We start from the raw sequence: 19,054 nt of genomic DNA, 5'->3' as shown, positions 1-19,054 counted from the left end.
GGCCAGATCTGAATACAATCCAAGGAAATGAGAATCTGTCCACTGACTTGAGCCTGAATGTGACTTCAAAGAAAGCAGATCCCTGCTGATTGACATTAAATTCCTTCTATTCAATTCAATGCCAGCATAAAAAAAAAGCTTAACTCTCCTTTATAAAAGGCTGTAATCTTGTCATAGTGAGTTTAATGTTGTAAACCATTAATAAAAGAAGTCTTAAATATTCTTATTTTGCTTTATGATATTAATCAGGGCTTTCCTGCATATTAGCCCTTTTGTAAAAGGAAATTATTAACTGTCCTGACCAAGTAGGAAGCAATAGACTCAAGGTATGGGCATCCCATTGCTAAGAAAAGAGGAAAGGTAAAATCTAATTAAAATCAGCTGGTGGCTTTTATGGTTAGCAGAAACACTACCTTGGAGCAATTCTAAAATCACTGTTGTTTTGTTGCTAATGGAATGGCTTTTAAATCATACCTAGGAACTTGGGGAATATGTATAAAAATGGTCCTTGGGATCTCTTTTCCCCCTTTTTACTCCACTAGAAAAGAAGCAATCTGATTGACCAAGAAACCTGTGCAATAAGCAGGAATAGTGGTTTATCTGCATGTCTTTTTATGAGAACATTTTTTTTTTTCTTTTTTTTTTTTGCTTCTCAGGACTGGCTGTATATTTCACTGGTGGAAGGCAAAGGCAGACTATAAAATGTAAGAGATATAATGTGATATAAAACTAAAACACCACCAGGAAAATATTCTTAAAAATGGAAAGGCAAAAAAATCCACACTGTGGCCCAGGAAACCATTTCCTAGTACTTACACATATGTCTTGATGCAGATCTCGTTCTGCAGTGATTAATTAACTTTTTCACTAATATATGCAAGCAGATTCAGTTTCCTAGGGGCATTCTAATTAATTAGTTTTTCACTCTGAATAATGTAGCTTTTCTAAACGGAAGCCTCCTGACTACATGTATTAATGGATTCTTTAAAATCTTTTGGCAGTTTTCTTATGTTCTACTTTGAATGTCACAACAGTGAAGTGCTAGCTACAAAAAACACTCCAGTAACTTTTTAGAAAGGCTTTGAGGCTAAAAGAATCAGCAGTATCTTTTATCTTTTGTTACTTGAAGTTTAAATAATGCTCTCTCTCCCTCCCTAGTCAGCAAATACTACAAAGCCAAATCAAGCTCAAGTTGAAGGAAAGAAAGAAAACAGCCAGATACAAATGAAATGCAGAGACACAGTGATCCAAAATAAACAAATCCTGACACACATCATTACTAAAGCACACACAGAGGCCATTATAGCAACTAAAAGGGAATGGAAAACTAGAAGCCAACAGTATCAGTTTTCACTGAAATGTCCCCATCTGGGAGGGGGAACTGAATATTTACTAACTTATTTATTTAGCTTCTGTCTTACATTTATGCATTTATTTAAGTACTTTCAATTCCCAGTCAGAACTCTAGGCATCTGCATTACACAAAATCAATACGTTTATCCTCCACTCCCAGTTTAAGATGTTGCATGTTTACTCAGCTTCTGAAATTATAAATCCAATTTTCCTGGCTTTACTACCATAAAATTGTAGAAACTGTTATTCATCGGGCAACACAGGGCCTTCCCAAACACTGAAATATCCATTTCTCCAGAATTCCAGTATCTCATATATAAGATAAAAAACTACCAAAAGCCACACCTTTGCTCATGCTGCGCAATCAACCCAGCAAATGACCTCCAGTGTACAACACCACTTCTTTCTTCCAAAACACACTGTCCATCTTCCTTGTATTCAGCTGAACCAAGCTTAAAGACTGTTGACTCCCTAGCTTTATGTGTCTGAGGAAGCTTAATTAACATCACTGAGGAACACAAAACACTTTACTGTACCTATGTCTTGGCAGCTGACATTTTTCTGGTGGTTTTTCATGGTTTGCCATTCTTAAATCTCAGTAATATCTGGCTGGGTATAGATTGGCTAGACATCAGAAGAACCCTGGTTTTAGGCAAACTGCCCCAAATGATATAGGCAATGACCTCAAATGAGCCTTCAAAAGAAAACTACTTTGCTTCCTAAGTGCATTTGTGTCACCTGCACTACATACTGATTTTCTATTAAGATTTATGTATAGAGCTTTTGCTTTGTGAACATCGTCAGCTACTACTGAACTACAAATAACCAAGAGTAAGTGCAAAATTTTTTTCCCTCACCATCAAATGCAAATGGAAGTGGACTTGAAAATGGCAACTACTTTCCAGTAATCATGAAAAACAATCATAAACTGAAGGAATCCAAGTAGAATATTTATTTATCCACACGAATGTATCTACTGCTTTTCAAGACTGATGACAAGACTGCAACAGGCATTTGTACTTCTTAAAAGGGCACAAAGGACTCTTCAGTGGTCACATCTGCCCCAGAATATTTACTTCTCTTATCTTATAAATAATGATTTCTTTTACCTATCTTCTGTGTGCTACTTTTCTCCAGATGCATTTTCACAAAGCTGTTTTTGGTGCATACACATGACAGTCTCATAGTTTGTCTTCTTCTTCCTTTTTGTTAATGTATCATTTTTACTCAGTTTACTGTATTCACAGAAGTTTCTACAATTCAAAATGCCTCCAGAAAGCCACAGCTTTTGAATTATCATCTAGCTAATCTGATTCCATGAAATACACAAGTGCACTTCCTGAGATCAACTTGAGGTAAAGTGTGAATAGACTACTTTGTGAGTGAAACTATATTTTAACATGTTTTGACATTTTAATCAAAAGAATCTAATTCTTCCTTGTGCATTTCCCAAGCTCAAATGAGATATTCAAAGGAAGTGGAATTTCTGAGCCCATTCTGTGTGCTTTAGCAATTGTACAGTAAGAAAGCTTTGGGCTTGGACATCTAGTGTTTTCAGAAGCTAACACAACAGCAAAATATCTGTCATATTTTGAACTGTGGCAGAAACTAAGGTACAGAATGGTCTATAATTTATGAGTCATATCTGACAGTTGTTATTCAAAAGTCCAGTTTTTGCTAAATTAACAGCAGTGGTATGTGAAGAAAAAACACTACCTCTAACTAAAGGCATAATGCATTGTAAGAGATGACTGCCAGACTTCACAGCAAAGTAAATGATCACAGCTCACTAACATATCTTTGTTACAAACCTAAGGGTTTTCATTTCCCACTGTACTTTCTAGACTGCGATCCCCAAACTCTTTCAAATATCCCAAAATCTCTAGTATGAGAAATAAATCTACTGATTTATTTTTACACATGTGGGAACTGGGCCACCAACAGCTAATGCACCTTGCCCAGAGCCTCTAAATCCTGACATTTAAACACAGGACTGCTTTTGACCCTACTTCTGATATCATACAGCACATTACACTATTAACACATAGTCTTTGCAAATCTTTAAAGTGAATCCAAAATTTCAAGTTACAATTAATCAATGAATTTCTTCCGGTTGCTTTGAAAATGGTGCCATTTGTGATGTGTAACACAGGCAGTCTGTGGCTAATTGGGGTGTCACACCTCTCTCTACACACCATCTCACAGCCATTTTCATTTTGATAGCTGACAAAGGAGCAGGAGCTTTACCCTCTAGAGCAAAATACACAAACTATTTTCCCATTAGTTAAGCAATTTTTGCCCACAGCCTGCTTCCTACATGCAGTGTTATATATGTTGAATCCCATCCAGTGTGAAAAATGTGGACTTTTCCAGTAGTTTGGTTATTACTAGGTAGTAAATAATAGCTCTTGAATTGCTAAGATTGGGGGGAGTGAAAAAGTAGTTCCCTACAAAAGCTATTGGACAATGCAAGATGGAAGGAGAAAAATAACTGTAGTACCCATCACTCTCAACATACTCACACAAAAGCTAGGCTGAATCTAGGCGAAAAGAATGATAATAAATACACAATGGGAAAGAGCAACGTTACCATGCTTTGAAAAATGTATTAGTAATGTAATCAAAATTTCCTTATGCTGTATATAACAATGCATGGCAGCTAACCAGGGCTTCTAAGTATATTACTATTTCCCTGGCCAGAAATCTGTGCTGATAATAAATGGCATCCCTCATTCCATGTAATGTAAAATTCATTTGTACCCCCCCTCCCCACTCCCTATTCCAAATAGTGGTATTTCAAAACGGCTCTGGCATCCACTTTCCTATCTCAAAAAGAAAAATGTTATTTCAAAAGAAATTTAAATGGTTGGAAGTAAAAGGATTTTCTCTGTAAGAAGAAAATTTTCCTTCTCCCTTGTTTGAAACATTAATTCATGACAGTTTTCAAGCTGACATATCAATTATGATGGGTTGATGGCTACACTACATTGCACTGCAACAAATCAGGAAGCATTCATCTTGGAAAATTTAGAGAGCAACACAGACACACACAGACACACACAGACACAGACACACACACATTCCTTTCCCTCTCTTCAGCTTTGCTGCAAATTCTGTAAAAAAAAAAAAAAAAAAAGGAATGTAATTGACTCATTCACAGTGATAATTTAGCTGAAACCCTGCTAAACATTCACGTAAAACTGGACACATGCACAGTTCTTCAGTGAGATGGTTATGGGAAGAAAGCATGCAAGCTGTTTCTCACCTGTAATATGGTAGCTAACCTGCCGATTGACATCAGATGTGTCTTCATCCCAGGTGCTAAGAACAGCCACAACTTCCCCTGGAGGGTCACTCTCCTTCACCGACCCCCTGTACACCTCGTGCTCAAAGACAGGCGCGTTATCGTTTATGTCTGTCACAGTAACTGAGACCAAGGTGGTTGATGACAAGGACAAAGCTTCTCCCAGATCCGAGGCCACCACTGCAAAGGTGAAAGCAGAATCCTTTTCGTGGTCCAGATCCTTCAGTGTACTGATCCAGCCACTGTTGCTATCAATGGTGAATGCTTCTGTGATCTTCTGCAGCTCCGATTCCACCGCAAGCGTGTACGTGACCTGCCCGTTCGCACTCGAGTCTGCATCGACCGCTTTGACTTGCATGAGTTTTGTTCCTATAGGCATGCCTTCCATTATTACAGCATCATAGCTAGCTGCTTCAAACACAGGCTTGTTGTCATTGACATCCAGCACCTTCACCTCCACATCCACAGTCAGCACAATGTCTACTTTGTCTAACTGAATTGTGGCCGCAACTTTGAAGTGGAAGGCGGAATTTATTTCGTGGTCAAGCCTCTTATCCAATTTTATGAGCCCTGTGTCCTTCTCTATGATGAAAACCCCGTCTTTGTTGTTTGCAGATAGCTCACCATTAACTGTGCTATACAAAGCACCCTGATTGGGCAAAACATGCAGAATGTCAATAGTACTGCCTATGAGGGTGTCTTCTGCCACGGTGAAAGAATACTGGGGTTGAGAAAAAGAAGGCAAAATGGTTTCTGGTGGTAAAACATGGATATAGACAGGAATGAGGGAATGCTTTACAGGAATGCCACCATCGACTGCTTTGACAAAGAATGACAGAACAGTGTTTTTCAGTTGGTTAAAGCTACCCTTGGTGACCATCCATCCATTATCTGGATCAATTTCAAGCAGATCAGCTACTGAAACAGACGCTTCACTATACAGAGAATAGGTAATTCTGGAATTGGCTCCATCATCTGGATCTACTGCTTGCACTTGGGTCACCAAGTAACCTTTCCCAACATCCGCTTTGACACTTGCTCTGTATTCAACCGTCATAAATTTGGGAGCATTGTCATTCTCATCCACTACTATCACTCTCACAGTGCAAAACGTAGTCCTGCCACCTCCATCAAGGGCTCTCAAGAATATATCAATGTCACTTTCCAGTGGGTTCTCACGGTCTAACCTCTCAGTTGTCAGAATCTGCCCATTTGCATCAATCAAAAATCGGTCCTTGGCGAAGTCATTTATTATGGAATAGCTGATCTGGCCATATACACCTGAATCCCCATCTGTTGCCTTCACATGGATTACCTTTGTTCCAGGGGCAGCGTTTTCTCTAACCTCTGCAACATAAATGCTCTGTGAGAACACAGGGCTGTAGAGGTTGGCCCCAAGGATCTGAATGTGCACCTGAGCTGTGCTGGTGAACAGCCCGTCGGACACAGAGACATTCAGGCTGTACATGGGCTCCATCCTCTGCTTGCGGTGGTTGGAAAGAGTGATAACACCGCTCTTGCTGTCCATAATGAAACTGGTCCGATCATTTCCTGATAGGATGCTGTACTCCAGTCTGTCAAAATCAGAGCTGTCAGCATCAGAAGCCTGTACACAAGTCACAAAATGACCCCGAGGTGCCAGCTCGCTCACGTATGATTCATATATTAACTGGTTAAAAACTGGAGGGTTGTCATTCATATCTGTTATTGAGATACTAACAAGAACCTCGCTGCTCAGAGGTGGGAACCCATTATCAGTTGCTCTGACTTTCAAGCTGCACTGCTGTATGAGTTCATGATCCAGCATTCGGGCTGTCAAAATAAGGCCACTGCTGCTGTCTATATGGAAATAGTCAGTGCTGTTAAAGGTGTCCTGCACTATCTGATACTGTACAATCTTGTTATTGTCAGAGTCAGCATCACTAGCAACAACCTGCAGCACAGGAGTCCCAATCAAAGAAGCTTCGGACAGAGTAGCATTATAAGCTGACTGATCAAAAACGGGAGGATTATCATTAACATCATTAACAATCAAGTCCACGGTCACCTCAGCACGAGCGCCAGTGAGAGCATCGCTGGCTCGCACCATCAGCTTGAAAAGAGAATTTATTTCATAGTCCAGTGGGCTGATGACACTCAGAACTCCAGTATCAAAGTCGATATTAAACTGGTTGTAGGGATCTCCATCAACAATGATATAAATGATACCCTGGCCTTCTGGACTGGTTGCATTTATGCTTAAAATTGGCATGTGCATTTCTATATCTTCATTCACGGAAGCTGTATAGAAGGGCTTGTCAAACACAGGCATTGCTTTGTTAACAATAGTAATGGGGAGCTCTACCGACGCAGACAGTGATGGGTTACCACCATCTTTGGCAAGAATGACAACCAAGTACTCTATATTAGACAAATCAGAATTGAAGGCTTCCTTTAAAGTGACACTGCCAGATCCTCTATCAATTTCAAAATGTCCATAGTCTTCCTTCAGCAGGTATGACACCTCGCCATTGTCACCCTTGTCTTTATCAATAGCTGTCACTCGATATATCAGGGTGCCAGGCTCAGCATCGACCTGCACAGCAGCGTAGTATGGAAGCCCTACAAACACCGGGGCATTGTCATTTATGTCCTCAATATAAACTCTCACCACAACTCGAGCAACACGGAGGTGATCTAGCTCACGGCTTGCTTCCACCACCAGCTCATACAGCTCCTGTTCCTCTCGGTCAAAGGGGATGCCAGTGGTCTGAATGACTCCTGAGGTGGATTTGATTTTAAATTTGTTTCCTGGGTTTAATATGCTGTATTTCAAAGGCTCGTTGAGGCGGTTGCCAACAGCATTCACCACAGCGATCTTTGTGATATTGGTGCTGTTTTCTGATATAGAAGTGGAATAAAAATTTTGTGTGAAATGGAGTCCACTATCCATCGCTTCTTTTACCATTATTGTCACCATAGCAGTACTATAAAATTTTCCATCAGATACTCTTACTATTAGCATGTAATGGTCTTTGGAGAGACTATTGTTTTTAATGGTGAGTACCCCTGTGCTTGAGTCAATTAAAAAATGGTCCATATTGCCTTCAATTATACTAAATGTTAATTCTGGAGGGATCTCTGAATCTGGGTCTGAAGCTTTGACTTTGAGAACCTCAACACCAGTATACGTGGGCAGGAGCAAGACTGTCTCAAACACGGCCTGGCTGAAGACTGGTGGGTTGTCATTGACATCAGTTACCTCAATGGTCACTTCAACTGGGCTCTCTGCTGTAAGCTGGGGATTCCCACTGTCCCTAACGTGAACATGGAAGTGGAAGTAGGCTATTGTTTCATGATCTAAATTTGCAATTGTTCTGATTGCACCTGTGCTGGAATCTACCGTGAAATACTTTTTTGCAGTTGATTCCACAATCTGGTAGACAAGCAAAGCGTTCTGGTTGCTGTCAGCATCAGTGGCACGTATCACCAGGGGACTGTTATTTGCACTGCGGACCACGCTGTTCACAGGAGCAGCCTCGCTTATGCTGCCCGAGTACTGAGAGAAGAGAAAAACTGGAGGGTTGTCATTTTCATCAACAATCTGAATGTTCACAGTGGCATTTGATGCCATGCCTGCCATATTTGTTGCCTGTACGATGAGCTGATAGGAGGAAGCACGTTCATAATCAAGGGACTTTTGACTGGTGATCACTCCAGAATATGGGTTTATAGTGAAGACTCCATCAACATTGCCATCTTTAACCTCATAAACTAATGTGGACTGGCTGATTGCAGCGAGAGAAATGACAGAAGTACCAATATCCACATTTTCATTGACCTCTGCTTGATATTCTTTTAGAGTGAACTTAGGGTGGGAGTTATCTGCCATCGTCACAGTTATCCGCACAATTGCTGTTGCAGACAGCGCTGGAGAGCCTTGATCAGTCACTTTGACTGACAAAACAAACTGTCCCATTGTGGTTAAGTCTGGCTCCTTGAGTAATGTAATGATGCCTAAAACTGGTTCAATCTTGAATGTGTTTCCCGTGTTTCCTAAAACAAAGATATTGAATGAGATTAGAAATGAAATATGACTCACTTTATGATAACCTAAACCAGAAACAACAAGCTGCAATTTTAAAGGTTACCTAAATAAAAAAAAAAACAAAACACCTCCAATGTAACAGAACTTTGAAGGCCCTTTTACCCTTTCTTTCTGTTAATTAGAGAGCTCAGTAGATGGTATAGGTATTCAAGGTGTCAGAAACTCAGGAGTTGCTACCTCTATATCTTGATTCTCAGTACCAGCATCAGAGCAAGAACTGCATGCACATTACTCCTACTGAAGTAAGGAAAAGCATCCCTAAATTACAGAAATTAGTCAAATACATGTACACCTAAGGCAAAGAAATGAGATCAGAGGCTAATAAGCCAATTACATGACTAATGGATAACAACTCAGGCTCCTAATTGAATGGGATATTAAGAAACCATACAGGAGATTACAGTAGTTCAAGACTCAAAGAACTGAGTATAAAAAGGTTAAAGTGGCATTTAGAAAAAATACAACAGAGCAAATAGCATAGAAAAGAGATTCAAGCGTCTTGTGGCACAGAGTTTTATCATATGATCTCTGAGGAGGATGAATCCAGATGAATGAGATTTAGTAGAAAATGTCATGAAATGTCTGTTACAACATGAAAGCACGGATATCACTGACTGCATGAAGGTGAAAACAGTAAGTTTGGATCAGAGAACTTTATGGGGGCCTTTATTTCTTTCGAGTCTTTTTGCCAATCTCTTCTTCAGTAAAACAGATTTAAAACTTTCTGCATGTTTTCCTACCCTGTAATTAGAGATCACCTTTAATTGGCAATACTTATTTTGCTGTTTTACTGAGTGCTTGCTTGAAGTAAGTGCTGCAAATATAAATGGCATATATAAGCATAGAGACTCTTTTCCTGATTTTGATTCTAAATACAAACAGCATATACTGAGTTACAGCAATTTCAATCACTATACCATGTTCCCTCTATTGTAATTCACATCTTCAAATCTAGAACTGTTTCCAATCTACAGTCAAGCATCCATTCAAGGCTGAGAGAGAAATATATCTCAGGTGATACACAAGAGAGGGTTTTTTAAGTGATTGTAACGGGTGCTGCACACAGAGCAATAAACATGTAAGCTGTAGCTGGAATGCCTAAATACATGAAATCCTAAATGAAGTGAGGTAATGTGAACTATTTTTAAGATATGATTCACTATGTGATGTAAATTCAGGAGGCTAATTTAAGCTACATACTACTCTATGCAGTTCAATACTGGTAGTGGTTTTCTATTTATATCCTTTGTTTCAGATCAGTAAAGTTTACTAGCTAAACCGAAGGTTGTGCTATTCACCCAGGAGGTGAGATTCTTCCAGAGCTACAAATTCTCATAAAAATAATGGCATCTGTCACATTTACAGACACTACAAATGCTGCTGCTGTTATTTTGTCAGTGCTTGCTAATACAAATAATTTTGAGCCACTGACTGCCTCCTGCAAGGCAAGAGCTTGTTCTTCTCCTTTAGGAATTTCTTATGAAATTACACAAAAACTACTTTCTTTACCAATTGCTCTCTTCAGAGTACTGTAAGATGTGGTGAGTAATCCCCCTGAATCAAAGGGCTGTGTACAATTTGAATTCTGCAGTTAAAATCAATATCCTCAACTGCACATTTTACGGATCATATTCAGCAGCAGAATACTGAATTTTGAGGCACCTGAGATTGGGACATCTATGGATAATGAAACTGGAGGAGCGTGAGGCTTACAGTAAATGGAAGTTTGAGGTCTGACCTTGCAGAAAGAGCTCATGATGAAAGCAGAAACAGGCTGTAATGAAAAAGAGAGTCTCTCGAAATCATCTAATAGCTAAAGCATCTTTTCTAATAATAATATTTTCCTGCCTGAATCATGTAGGATTCTATTACCAGTGTTATTGGAAAAATACTCCTTAGATGTCAGGATGCTCTTTACATTTTGGTGGCACCTCTAGGTGATTGGGAACCCATAATAGTAATAAGGTGTCAGGAAAAAGCTAGGAATAGTCTTGAAAAATATTGCCCCAGGAACTTGATCTAGTCTGCTCAGAATTTGTTCCATAAGGACAGCGTTTTCCTGTTTGGGCACATGTAAGATTGCCCCTAATTTAAGTTAAAGGCCACTTGAGAATGCTGAGAAATAACTGCTAAGAACAAATGCAGTGCATAAAGGAAATATTTGCTTTGGAGTGCTAACATCTTCCTCATTCTAAGTTCAATACTTTCAGCTGCAAAAGACTTCACCTTCTGGTTTGCTGAAGGTAATCTCCTTCCACAGAGCATACAAGATAATGACAGAAAAAAATCTTCCTTGGGTCTTCTCTAAACTTCAGGTTATATCATCCTAATTTAAGGTGTGAGCTTGAATTATATGAAGCTAAATCAGTATGAGATGGTGTAGATATTCCTGTGTCATTAGTTATTTGTCATTTAGCCTGTTCCTAATTGACATAAGCTATCCTAGCTGGGAACAAGTCTTTATAATAATATAGGAATAAATAATGATCCAGTAGGATCAGAGCCTAATGCTGGTAAAGGCTTGTGATCTGCCTAATATGAGTATAATCTGAAGTGCCTGTGACTTCTTTTTATGGAAATAAAAGTTTCAAGTTTTGCTAATGTTAAAGTGGAAAGATTCATATTATGAGTAAAACCCCCTAAGTAGAAATAAAACATTACAAAATGCTAAGGTCACAAATTTCTAATTCTTTTCTCTCTTTTTCCAGGCATCCCTCTCTTATATATCTGTCAACGGTTTCTCTCAAAGATAATTCTTAACTTCAGGCTCATGTGACCCAGAGAAACTTACATTCATTGTCGTGTGTCAGAGATATACTGCTCTGTTGCACCAGCAGAAGAATGCTTTTGCTGGTATAGATTATGTGCTGAATGTAAATATACAGCATTTAACTGCAAAAGCAATTTTCATCTGGTACCATCATGCCCTCTCTTAGTTTCAAAGAGACCTTGTGCCATTAAAATGCTATGGCAGAAGTTTTATCATAGCCCTGTTCTTAGTCTGTGCTTCTCTGGTCTGAACACTGGCAAAGATATCAGGACATAACAGCTGTTGTGGCATTTTTTTTTATGGAGGATCCACTGTACACTAGTCTGAAACCAGAACCCTGAAAACAAGTCACTGGCTGCAGTTTTGAATAACTATCTTCTGTGATGGCTTTGACCCAATGACTTAGAGGTAACAGGCTCTGTAGCCACCTGGTAAAAATGAAACAGCCACAGAATAACAGAATGACTAGACTAGAAAGGGACCACCGGAGAGCATCTGGTCCAATCGTCCTGCTAGAGCAGGTTCACCTACAGCAGATTGCACAAGATCCTGTGGAGTTTTGACATCTCCAGAGAAGGAGACTCCATAATCTCTCTCGGGCAACCTGTTCCAGAATGAGATTGTTCTGAAAGGTTTTGGGTATAGTAGCTTCAGAATAAAATTTAAAAAACCCCAACAAAACCACAACAACAACAAGGTGTCTCCTTTGCCCATCTGTACAGGAGAAAGTAGACCAAAGAAGCTGAGTTGTGTGTCAAGACAGATGACCATTACATCACTGCTGTGTGTCTGGCATGATCCATGATCCTTCATTTTTGGGCTCGGTCCTAACCTGCTTCAATAGTATAGATAAGCTCTGCATTTTCTCCTTTGTCTTTGTCCAGAGCTGTGACCTGCAACACTGCTGATCCAACTGCTGCTGACTCAAACACTGAGGCTTCATACAATGGGCTGGTGAAGTAGGGACTGTGGTCATTGGAGTCTTCCACATTTATGATGACTCTGGCCAGGTTTCTTCTGTAAGGGAATTCTTGATCTCGGACCTATAGAACAAGAGCATAACACACAATTTGACAGTCATCTAGTAAAACTTCACAAATATTACTCATCTGAGTGTGAATACTACTTTCAGTTCTATTTAATATAGTAAAAAAGTCCATTTGTCCCAAAGAGCAGTCTGAAATACATTCACACACGGGACGACAGAACAAAGAAACAGGAAAGAAGTTAGTGACTTTTTTTTTCACTTGTGAGAAAGTGCATTGCAACTAACTCATCATGACATGAATTTTTGAAGTGGCAACCACATGAGATCTTAAATTTTGGTAGAGATCTGCAAGATTTTCCTTTTTTATCAATATTTGCTGAATGGTCATGCCTTTATCTTGCTATTGCCTTCTTTACATCATACAGGCATGTCTGTCTAGTGCTTGTAGCTGCCAATGGACTACTTCATGATTATATACATAGATGATCATATCAACAGTAAACAGAGCAGGAATCATTTTATGAAATGCTGGTAACTGTCAACAGAGGTGTAAGTTACCACACCTGTCTCAATCCCACCCAAAATACCTCAGCAGTGCTTCACTGATAATCCTGCCACCACTATCTCCTGAAAATTTTGGTTCTTCTTAAACAGAGGAAAAGACCTATTGTATTAGGTGGAGATCAAAACCAAGTACCAGAGAATTACCTCTCTTGGCTATGTGTTTTTGTTATTCAGTTTATAGCTATTTCTTAGTTTATAGCTAGTTTATAGCTATTTCTTAGTTTGCTTGGCAAAGGACTTGCAACATTTTACTCTGCGAGCAGAGACCACATTCAGCTGCTCCTTGCTGCATCTCACAGCAGCTTTTTGCTTCCAAGGGTACCCTGCCAAAGCTGCCCCTGTACCTAACACACCACGAGTAGTTTCTTATAAGGCCTCTGCTGCAGAAGTCTTAAGTAGTTAAAGAAAATAGTGGGCTCCAATGTTTAAACTAACACAATTTTGTTTGGGTTTTTTTTTTGTTTTTTGTTTTTTAAAAAATTATGTCCATAATATACAATCTTCACTTGAAAACAGACAGATTTATGTCCTGTAGTCTAGACACACCAAGCAAAAATTGGTAATTAACTTTTTTCTGCATGCCCAAAGATTTGGAAATGTAGATAAAGGAAAGCTGTTTTGTATATCAGCAGTTTATGTACTGAAATAAGTCTATAAAAGTAATATATAAATGAGGCTTGTACTCAGAAAGGCTGTAGCATTCTCCATGACAAGAAAGCAGTTATCTCCCAGTAAATGACTTCTCAAATAACTTTCAGCCTCACTTCAGAAACTCTGAAAATTACCTTGAGGGAGAGAGAGATTAAATATTACCTGCTTGCTCTCCCTTGAGACAGAGAATCATATCACATTCCATACAATGGATTCACAATAAAGTTTCCCAAAAAGCCAAAATAAAAACTGTGAAATAAATACACAGCAGGGCAGGCAAGATTAAATTAGTGGCTACTTATTGCACTGAGTCCTTCACTCAAGAGAAGCCTACTCCATGCATGTCCCTGAAGCAGCCATGACTGCATTCTTACCATGACATTAAGGATGTGCTTATCTTGAGCTTCGTGGTCTAATCTCTCAGCCGTATAGAGAACCCCGGTGTTGGGATCAATTCTGAATTTCCTCATGCTGACTGTGTCGATGCTGCTGTGAATAGTGTAGCTCAGCTTGTGCTTTTCATCTCTGTCTATAGCTTCAATTTGCAGAATTTCAGTATCAGGGAGGATGTCCTCTGAAATGGTGACATCGTAGCTTGGCTGAGAGAATTCTGGGCCATTATCATTGTTATCCAACACTTTGATAAGAACCTACAGTTAATAAAAAAGGACATTTGAAGTTATTGAGGTCCAGTCAGACTACTGAATAAGCACCTAGAGAAATGCAATTTACTTTGAATGGCTGAAGATGTTATGCTGCTGCATGATGGGACTGAGAAACATTATTTAATATTAAATTCTTATTTTTCAGATCAAAAGAAATGGAAAGGATTTGACTTTGGAAGTAAAATGTTCCAAAATGTAAGACCTACTCAGAGCCCGATGAAGAAGCCCATATTTTCAGAATCTGTAGATTGGAAAGTACTTCTACAATGGTCACAAGGAAAGGTTTTGTCCTCCCTTGTAACTGCCTTGGTTACAAGGAACTTCTAGAACTATTATATAATTTCCTTTCCCTTCACTACTAATAAAGCTATAAAATAATCCTTTTCACGTTGCTTAAATCTGCTTTTTACACAATCAAGATTCAGCTAAATCCTCTCTTTTCTGCCCAGTATATTGCATTGGGGCTTACTGGCAATGTCAAATGGTGACAGCAGTGGAGATTTCAAGTTGCTGAGACCCCTCAGATTGCTCTTACACCACCTGAGGTGGACACAGGAAACTCAACCTCACTGCCACACCAGCACACCTCACACAGATCAATGCGTACCACCCAGGACAGCTCATCTCAGGGCACTGGTGACACAGCAGGATTATTTTTTTTGTTACATCCTTGCTCTTCCTTTGCCAGTGATGGCTGTCTTTATTGTCAACTAATTCACTTCCCCCTCCAACACCTATTTGTCTCATTTTTGTTGAGGTTTATGAATGATAGAACACTAAAAATATGAATGAATGCTTTGCTCCTTGCTTCAAATCTGTCTTTAAAGCTTCTGTATTGATCCTTAAGGAAACCTGTAGAGTGGGAGAGCAGGCCAGGGTGCTGCTCTTGCTGCCTATTACACCCATTTCAATATATCACAGGCTGACTCTGATAAATAATAAGAATCACTATTTTCCAAGCTTTGCTTTTCATAGTTATGTTATGCATGTGTCGCTCTGACGACATTTTGTGGGTTTTGCCATTGGAGAAGTCACTCTCTGGGGATAATGTGCTTTCCAGACTTTGTAGGCCATAGATTGCTGTGGGTAGTGTGGCAGCAAAACCTTTGACAAACTGTGTAAAACTGAAAGCTGAAATCTGAAGAGTTGACTCTTTTACAGTGCTAGAAACAAAAAGTGTTTTTTCCAGAATATGCCTGTGAGAGCACAACCTAATTTTACAGCAAGTAAAACGGAACAATCTTTTTATTCAAAGGCTTTGAAATAAGAAATGGTTCAATTAATGACTTGGGAAAGGCAACACACAGGACTCTTTGGTCGGACTAGGAGACCTGACCCATCACTCATTATATTTTCTTTGTCGCTTTGTTACTTGGCTCTCTTTTAAGCAAGTACTTTATTGTTTTGCTTGATCCAGCCCTGTTCACCCCTACTTTCTTAACAGAAGAAAAATACAGCTATACTTTGACTGCAATATTGCACAAACAGATGTTGGCCTCAGAGAGAAATGAAACTTTAGATTTCCATGATATGTGGGAGGGTTTGCAGAATACATTACCAGAAGGAACATGAGCAGTTGTAAGAAGCAGTTGTAATGAACTAGCCTGGGAACTGTTCAAAAGACAGTTGAAATAAAATGCTCAGTAAGTTAAATTGCTTAAGACTTGCATTCCATACAATTTCATTTTCACCAGATTATGGCACGCCAGAGTGAAGCCTATATTAAGTTATGCTTCAGTCTTGGACAGACAGCAATAAAACTGGGGGGAAATACACATTGCTAGGCCTATAATAAAGATGAAGAGTTACTTAGCTTTTTATACTTTTATTGTTGCTGTAATATATCAAACATGTTTCTGATCTGACTGAGGAAAAAAACTCACCCAAATCTGTGTTTTAAAAATTTGTGAAGAAACCAGTTGTAACATATGAAAGAAAGCCTGTGGAGAAGATTAAAGTCTTGAACTCTAATATAATGGGACACAGAGCCAATGCTGAACCACTTTTTTAGTGTAAGCAATAGGAGTTGGGGATAATCAGTATTTGATACTTAGAGAAATTTTCTTGAGCAGTTTCGATATTCTCAGTCCTTGACAGGTACCACTATAACATGACTGGTAATCAACACAGATAATTTATTTTATTTTTCATTCATGACCAAAAACTTTGTCAAGTATCATTTTAGACAGGCCAACAGAGAAGTAAAAACTTTTCAAATGCATTGAAAACGCCAAGAGTGCTTGACTCTGCTGATGCTAGTACAGCACAGGCTAATGTGAACAAGGAAGCTTCCATGAGAGACAGGCTTGTATCTGTGAATTTATTTTTAAAATTGGTGTGTGCAAGCTGAAGCTGCTCTGGAAGGTGATAAAAAGAAATGTACAGAAACAACGCATCTTAAAAGTATTGCTACAGAAGTGACACGCTATTTTGTTTGCATGGTATATAATCATTCCAGAGCAGTGATTCATTTCCTATAATATCTAATGCCTTTTGGGATCACTGGCAAACAGAGAAAGCAGAAGAGGGCAGAAAGGTTTATCCATCCCAAGTTTTCCACTCTGACTGCCCAAGCCATGGCTCCATGATTTTTGCCTTTACTAGACTACCCAAACTGAACAGGGTGGGACTGGATCAGCATCAGAGACCAAGGGTAATCCATGAGACCATGCAAATTAAGCATGGATTCTCAGAGCAGCATTTCTTCCCACTGAAAAAGGTGTAAGCTATGTGCCCTCACACACATACGGACATAATCATGCTTGGGGAGTGCAAGGCATGGAGGGAGAAAAGATAAAAAAGTTGAGGCCCTCATTCACTGTCATCAAATTTACAGGAAGCTATGCACTTAAAATTGCTTTGATCATTGCCAAAAAAAAAATCCCTAATTTTTCTTTCTTTTTCTTTTCTCTCTTTCACTTCAAATCTACTGTAAGACTGATCAAGTGCCTGTTTAAGTGGCAGGCATCTTCCTCCCTAGAGATGCCAGTATTTTAATGATTTGTCAAGTGATCTGCATTGAAATACACATTATTTATTACATACTTTGCACTTCAACAGCCACTTCCATCTGGAGACGGAAGGCGATGGGTTAGAAATGCTAATGAATAAAGAAGTCATTATTGATTCACAATTTCTTCTATTTAAGCAGTTAAGAGTATTTCTAATTTTTCTCAGCTGTCCCTCAAAATCCCCGAGAGTCAAATGTAATTTTAACATTTCTCTCCTTTAATAGAGGGGGTTGTATTTTCCTTGCAACAAAAGAAAGTTAAGTTATATATGGGAATACTGATTATACAGAGCTCTGTTAAACCTATAAATGGAATTCTTTAATGTTCTTAAAAATTGAGCTGTCTTGGGAGTTACTTTAAACAAAACCAGGTAAAAGAAAATGGAGTTTTAGTCCCATTTAGAATAGCTATTAGTCCCTTAGTTCTTCCAACATTTCTGAGGAGCAAGTGACTATCATCCCTGTATTTTGCCCAGGAAAACAATGCCCTGCAACAAGGTTACCAAATCCCAGGTGAAGTGCAGTGGTAAAGCTGGGGAAGGTGTTTTCAGCTTATTTTTGAGCCACACCCCTTTTATTAGGTCACCTTTAAATGCCATTCTTCCTATGCAGATTTGCTACTCCAGCAGGATAACTTCTAGTAAGATGTTACTTCAAAAGATAGGAAGGAAAATGTGACACTGACATGAACACCAGGCTCACAGAAAACCTGAACCTACAAACATACACGAAGCTGAGTAAACTGAGTGCCACCAGATTGTTAATATGAGGAAAGTTTCTCAAATTAATTTCATGGCTGCCAACCTCAGGCACAAAATCGTGGAACTATTGGCAAATTTCCATTGACTTCAAAAGGGTCAGCAAAAGGGTCCTTGAAGTCTTATGCTTTAGCCAGCTGGTCTAAATCTAAATCTAAATCTGAATCTAAATCTAAATCTGAATCTAAATCTAAATCTAAATCTGGTCTAAATCTATCTTTCACCTCAAATCAAGAGCCACACTACTGAAGTGACTCAAAGAGTCCCAACGCCTGTGTAATTCAATATTTTCTACATATTTATTCCCAAATGGAAGATATGGCAAGAATGAGCTGTGTGGCATAAATATCCTTTATTACTGCTTAGGTGCCCAGGGTGTTAAGCTGTGACAATACCCATTGTGCACAATCAAAGCCAGGCTTTAAAAGTTTCCCAACACATCTCCAAAAGGTGACGAATGGAAATGTTTACTATTTGTTGGCCGCTATGTAGGGATTCCTCTTTGCTGACAACTGCTCAGGACTGCTGACTGAACTACTTTTCATTGACAAACATTAGCTGCAAGTCTTTTTTTCCACGCTCATAAAGCCAACATGCAGCAAACCAGTCTCTGCCTGGTTCTTCTTGAAAGCCCATATCTTTTCCAGTGCATTGTGGGCTTCAGAAAGGCAGGCTTGCCTCCTTCTGTGGCCATTGTGTGGAGCCTAATTTATAGTCTGAACAAGCTCCTCACTATAAAAGATTTGCTTCTCCCTGCTCACTTCCTATTTCCCACAGTTAAAACAAGTTTCAAATAAAGGAATCACAGCCCTCCAAGATTACAAATTAGGCAAAGTAGGCACTCAGAGCATTAGCAAAGACTTTGTACTCAAAATAAGTAAGTGAAAGGCCTAGAGAAATACAA

At 39.1% G+C, this 19,054-nt stretch overlaps 1 protein-coding gene across 8 annotated transcripts in view; it reads right to left on the bottom strand.

The window, feature by feature from the left end:
• Nucleotides 1-19,054, bottom strand: part of FAT3 (FAT atypical cadherin 3) — a 337,712-nt gene that overhangs the window by 73,275 nt on the left and 245,383 nt on the right. For all 8 annotated transcript variants that reach the window (XM_063148845.1, XM_063148837.1, XM_063148840.1 and 5 more), the window contains 3 exons: nt 14,092-14,367; nt 12,347-12,557; nt 4,619-8,692 (listed from right to left, as the gene is read on the bottom strand). In XM_063148845.1, coding sequence (XP_063004915.1) covers nt 4,619-8,692; nt 12,347-12,557; nt 14,092-14,367 — 4,561 coding nt within the window. The remainder of the gene's footprint in view (nt 1-4,618; nt 8,693-12,346; nt 12,558-14,091; nt 14,368-19,054) is intronic.

The sequence above is a fragment of the Melospiza melodia genome, chromosome 2 (genome assembly GCF_035770615.1).
Source record: "Melospiza melodia melodia isolate bMelMel2 chromosome 2, bMelMel2.pri, whole genome shotgun sequence".
NCBI lineage: Eukaryota > Metazoa > Chordata > Aves > Passeriformes > Passerellidae > Melospiza > Melospiza melodia.
The sequence above is the reverse complement of the archived record's forward strand: the minus strand, read 5'-3'. Positions and strand labels throughout refer to the sequence as shown.